This window comes from Sycon ciliatum, chromosome 5 (assembly GCF_964019385.1).
Source record: "Sycon ciliatum chromosome 5, ocSycCili1.1, whole genome shotgun sequence".
NCBI lineage: Eukaryota > Metazoa > Porifera > Calcarea > Leucosolenida > Sycettidae > Sycon > Sycon ciliatum.
The window spans coordinates 19,333,566-19,339,565 of NC_088647.1; the positions used below are offsets into that span (position 1 = coordinate 19,333,566).

The following is a 6,000-nucleotide window of genomic DNA, read 5'->3' on the forward strand; positions in this document are numbered from 1 at the left end:
GGTATGTCATGATGTGCCAGTCAAGCTGACTATCATATCCCCGAATTTCCTTAAAAAATGTGTTTCCATTTTCCCCTGCTTTCTTTTCTCATATGGTTCACTAATTCAGGCTTGTCACTATTTACAATCCTCTGGCGCGGGCACGCACCTCCGTTGTCCGCCTGCTGGTCAACGACAGAAATATCGAAGTAAGTGCTTGCATGCAATTCGTGGCATGCGCGCCTCTTCTTCCCCCGAGACTCCTTTTTGGGGGGTTTCCTGTCGTTCTGTGCTTGGATTACAGGGCTGCTCAATGAAATCTGGTCGTGTGAGGAGATTTAGCGCCCTGCACCAGTGAACAATCGCAGTGTTTGCAGATCTAGTGCTGCACAGCGCCCAGCGCATACTTGACTCACACAATTGGATTTCATTGAGCAGCACTTTGCATATCTCTGAAGCACTGCATGCCATATGCACACTTATTCTCGGTAGTGTGTCATCTTGGGTGCCCCCTGTAGCTGGACATAGGCAAGTGGCTTGAATCTACGAGGCACATATACCTGTCTTGTACGGGTGCCTTTTGCCCTGGTCTTCACTGAGTGAATGTCTCTGCTGTCATTGCAGGTGGTCAATTCCGACCTGAAACCAGTCCCGTTCCAGCTGAGCCCGTCCTGGCAAACGGCCGACGAGCCTGACAAGATCAACTTTGAGGTGAGCGCATGCACTTCTGCACGTTGTGTGTGTGTGCGTGTGCGCACGTGTGTGTGCGTAGGTGTGTGGGTGTGTGTGTGTGCGCGCGTGCGTGCGTGTGTGTGTATGTACAGTGGAATTCAGTATAGCATACCCTCCCGGTGACGTAAACATCTGTACTTTACAGTCAAGGTACAGTGTGCTCTACATCCAAGGTCTAATGATTGAGAAAGGATGCACGGCGTCCTCTACAAAGTACAATGTGAAAAAGTATGTTATATCCATAGTAATCTGAACTGTCGCTGCACTTTTGAAGAAAAAAAGCATGTGTTCTTCGTATTAAAATAATATGAAAGGACACATGGGCTTTTTCATTTTTTTTAAACATTTTCTATTGGCTCAGTACCCGAGTTCAGCAAAGTGACAAGTATGTTCTATCCAGGGTATGTTATACTGAAGTGCCCTTGTATTACAGGGGGCTACTGATTGCCTCTGTACACTATAGGTGTGAGAACTGTGTTACTCATGCCTTTCTGGCCCTGGCACGCAGTCCTTGTATTCGCCTCGCCACGGCTGGTGCATGGAGTGGGCGATGGCCACTTCTGTTCTGGCTAGGACTGGAGCTAGGGTGCTGAACTGTGCAATGAAAATCACCTCAACCCTCTGAGATAAGATGCCACCGCTTCCGTCTCTTTCTTGTATTCCCACACTCAGATATTGATCAAGGTCTTCGCTCTACCGCTAGGTGTCACATCTCTGCTACTGCGCAAGACGTCCACAGCCGCCAGCCTGGCTTCCACCACACTTCTCTCCTCTACCAAGAGCAATCCGTAAGTACCATTATGTTATATTGCATATTAAAACCGGGGTGTGTTCCTTTAGAAGCCGATGTCAGGGCTAGGCTTCTATTCACATCACTTGTACAAAGGCATGTGTGAGACGATTGCGTTGCACTGGAACGCCAGCAATACCATTGCAGCATCACAGCCTTCAGCCATCTCGTCATCAACATACGGGATACAGTCAACTTTGCGTGTAACGACACTCGGTGGGGCATCAGAAAAGTGTCCTTATTCGCGAGGTGTCCTTCTACCCGAAATCTCATTATATGTATTACAGTTGGACGGGATTTTGCTCTGGGCATGGAAATCCTGTCGTTATTCGCGAATTGTCGTTATTAGCGAAGTTGACTGTACATGTACTAGCAATTTCGTACTGTATAAAATTCATTGCCCTCTCTTCCTCTGTTCTTCTATTGTTGGCCGGACTGCCAATTGCCGATGTTTTCAGGGAGTTCAACGTGAATGCCGGCAGTGCAAGTGCGTTCTCCGTCGAAAACTCGCAGTACAAACTGGACTTTGACACCAAGGGCATGCTCAAGGTAAACACGCTTCCCTTTGAACGACATCCTCTTGGAATAACTGCTGTGTGAGCGTGTGCACATCCGTCCGTGTGTATACGATGTGTGTGCGATGTGTGTGTGTGTGCGATGTGTGTGTGTGCGCGATGTGTGTGTGTGCGCGTGTGTGTGCGTGTATGTGTGTGGTGTGTGGTGTGTACTGCCCCACGGCTCTCTTCCAAAAAACGTGTTTTTGTTAGCTTGTGCATTGCCGCATGTGTATACCGTAAAGTACCGCGAGAGCGCTCCACCTTGATTTTACAGCCAGGGAAAGGAAAGTAGTATGGCAGAGTGCAACTAATAAGTTTGTACGGTGCGAGAACCTTAGTGTACTAAGGTCACACTTAGCATGTTCTTGTGTGGAGTTGCAAAGGTGAACTAGGTACAACCTGACTTCAAAGTGTGCGCTGTGTGTGTATAAGGTCCGTGTTGTATGGCCTACAGACAGGACACCACCTCCACAGCACATCCACGAAAGGGAAAGGACAAGTTGGTGGGGGCTCTCGTGGTAATTTACGTACTTCTTTTCCTGTAGCTAACACAATGTGGATGGCATTCACCCTCCCAGTGGATGATACTCACCCTCTCCCTGTGGGTGGCATTCACCCTCTCTGACTGAAGGACATTCCCCCTCTGTCAGTGGTTGGCATTTACCCTCTCTGAGTGGTTGGCATTTACCCTCTCTGAGTGGATGGCATTCACCCTCTCTAAGTGGATGGCATTCGCCCTCTCTGAGTGCATGGCATTCACCCTCTCTGAGTGCATGGCATTCACCCCCTGCCAGTGGATGGCATTCACCCTCTCTAAGTGGATGGTATTCACCCTCTCTGAGTGGATGGTATTCACCCTCTCTGAGTGGATGGCATTCGCCCTCTCTGAGTGGATGGCATCCACCCTCTGTGAGTGGATGGCACTTGCCTTCTCTGAGTGGATGGTATTCACCCTCTCCCAGTGCAGCGCATTCACCCTCTCTGAGTGGATGACATTCACCCTCTCTGAGTGCATGGCATTCACCCTCTTCCAGTGGATGGCTATTCTATGCTATGGGATTCTGGTCTACCTTTTGTTTAGGACATCGTTAACATGTTTGAAATTTTGAAAGTGGAAACAGGTTTCAAGGATTGTAACTTTTGCAGGTGTTGCGTTATTGTCGTGGTACTGAACGGGTCTGGGAGCGCGGGGGAGGGAATGCAAATCCGTAACGTCTTACAGTCCATTTCAAAACTATAGACGCGTCGGGTTTTTGAAATATTTCAAATTTGGCTGGAACTTTTTGAGAATAGTTTTCGCAATATTGCTCAGGTCCGCTCCACAATTACTCTCATATAGTTTCTAAACGATTGGATAACAGACGCCCAGTTTGGAAAAAATTATGCACAAAGTGATCACAGATTTTATGTGGCATAGATGCTGGCATAACGGTTTTTGCCTAGGTACGCGTCTATAGTTTTGAAATGGACTGTAGACCTGCTGCTTATCCATAATCTTGATATAGGTTGTGCTTGACAGTTTACACCCCTCGCCAAGTCCTGCACATACATGTACAGTAGAGCCTGTCAAGGTGACCACCTGTCCTTGAAGACCACTACAACCAGGACCGACCAAGGCATGTTATTGCTGCCGGTCACATGACTCTGGATACGGAGAGTAAGAGACCACCTGTACACGGCCACCACACATCAGACAACATGGGAGGACATGCACACTTTGTGTTTGGGATCATGTAGGTATAAGGCGAGACCAAAAAAATAGAGATTAGCGGGCCCTCCCGCACCAAAATCGAGCCGAAGGCAATTTTTTTTTTTTTGAACAGTTCGTATTTTGTACAGTACTGATCGTGCGAGTAGACTGTGACATGGTGTCACACAAAACTGGGCTTGTACGACTCCCTGGTGTAGGACTCAGGGCTGTCGTTGGCCGAAATACAAAAGAAATTGTACGGGTACCGGTAAACCACGTACCTGTCGTCTGTAAAAAAAATACCGGAAAATACTGTAAAAAAAGCTCAACATGCCATGCATACACACATAGGAAAAATAAATGAAAAATAAAAATTCGCCCGCCCGCACCAATTTCAGATGGGTCCTGCCCGGGAATCTCGATTTTATTTTGGTCTCGCCTAAATACAGAAAAAATGATTCTTTCTCGTCTTATTGGGTATGATCGTGTGTCCGTAGATTGCTGATTTCAATGATTTGACATTCTAGCATTCATTGTGTGAGCGTTACTGGTGGTTTAAAGTTCCACGGTAAGAACAATAGGCCACTTATCTACGATTTGCTAGCTTCCTAAGTTTTAAATTCTGCGTCTAGTCCAGATCTGCACCTTCTAATTCCTCTTTCTTGTATAACAGAGTATCTTCACCAAGTCTTCACAGACCACCACCAACGTGGCGTTGAAATTTCTCGTGTACGGTACCGTCATCCGTCCAGGACACAAGCCTGGCGCGTATCTATTCTTTCCCGCAGGACCTGCTGAGGTGAGAAGAGATACGTGCTTCCTGTGCATGTGTGGAGTGTGCGTAGCTGGGAGTGCATCGACGTGAGACGGTGCATCTCTCCTTCTCTCTCTCTCTCGCTCTCTCTCTCTCTCTCTCTCTCTCTCTCTCTCTCTCTCTCTCTCTCTCTCTCTCTCCTTCTCTTTTCTGTCGGCTGCATCTGTAATGTTGTGTTGGTAGGTAGGGTGGCTTTTAGGCCCCGGCAGATAATGCTCGAGAATTTGATGGTTTCTGCTTTTCGATATGCTCGCATCCTGCTCCAAGATAGCACTGATAATGCTTGAATTCTGCTTCGGAAAAATTGAAATAGTGGTATAGATTACTGATGTTGCAGATTGATAACAGCAAACATGTATTTTGCAGCATAAGTCGTGTTCTACGAAACAGAAAAAATACAAGAAGCACAGAAATTATTGTTACTCCGCAGGTAAAAGTGCGGTAGTAGTTGCGAGGGCATTGTGAATTCTCACAAAAATCCCATATTTTGCAATGATATGCTAGTTTTAGCAAGAATATTCTAGTTTTCTGCAAAACTTGCCAGATTACGCTCGCGCCGTGCTAGTTTCCAGAAAGTGCTAAATATGCTAGGTACAGTATAATGCTAGCATTATCCGCCGGGGCCTGGGGGCTTTTGATATTGTGAATGTGATGTGCTCCTGAATGTGCCTGCCCAGCTTACATTGTGTCTTGTTTTACATCAGTCACTTATCTACTCGTATTTTGCTGTGTTGAAGTTCTCTCTCTCTCTCTCTCTCTCTCTCTCTCTCTCTCTCTCTCTCTCTCTCTCTCTCTCTCTCTCTCTCTCTCTCTCTCTCTCTCTCTCTCTCTCTCTCTCTCTCACTCACTCTCTCTCACTCACTCTCGTGTGCCCTTGTCAATGGACACAATCCTGTGTTATCAGCCTCACGGTCATGATGTCAATCCAGTGGTGCGGGTGGTGCGTGGCTCATTGGTAAGTGATTGCGGGTGCGGTGTGCTGCCACATACAGTTGTATTGGGGGCACGGCACACAGTTGTGGCGAGCACGGCCATTGTGTGCAGAGTGGTTCAAGTGGTGTACATGTACTGGTACATGTACTAATGAGTGGGGGGGGGGGGGGCAACTGTGAAAAGCTGAAATAGGTCACTCAGGGGAACCGTTAAAGGGACAATCCCCCCCCCCCCCCGTGAACTGGGGGAGGGGGGGGGGGGGGAGGAGGAGGAAGGGTCATCAGTGGCCGTATTTCCCGGAACAAGAAACTCCTAATGCATTCCATTCGTCATTAAAAGGAAAGTGCGTTCTGAGGCTGTTATTCTTGCCGGGATTATGAAACCTCCTTTCCAGAATGTGTAGCATCACCAATTGGAGTGTTTCCGCACATCCACGTTATGTGTGATGTGAACGAAGATGTCCGTTCTGGGCACCGTTTTTTCTTCTCTTTTCACATAATCATTG

At 47.5% G+C, this 6,000-nt stretch overlaps 1 protein-coding gene across 2 annotated transcripts in view; it reads left to right on the plus strand.

Moving 5' to 3' along the window:
• Positions 1–6,000, plus strand: part of LOC135817937 (alpha-mannosidase 2-like) — a 28,893-nt gene that overhangs the window by 15,313 nt on the left and 7,580 nt on the right. For both annotated transcript variants that reach the window (XM_065331242.1, XM_065331243.1), the window contains exons 17-22: positions 110–188; positions 604–690; positions 1,384–1,499; positions 1,960–2,050; positions 4,422–4,547; positions 5,467–5,517. In XM_065331242.1, coding sequence (XP_065187314.1) covers positions 110–188; positions 604–690; positions 1,384–1,499; positions 1,960–2,050; positions 4,422–4,547; positions 5,467–5,517 — 550 coding nt within the window. The remainder of the gene's footprint in view (positions 1–109; positions 189–603; positions 691–1,383; positions 1,500–1,959; positions 2,051–4,421; positions 4,548–5,466; positions 5,518–6,000) is intronic.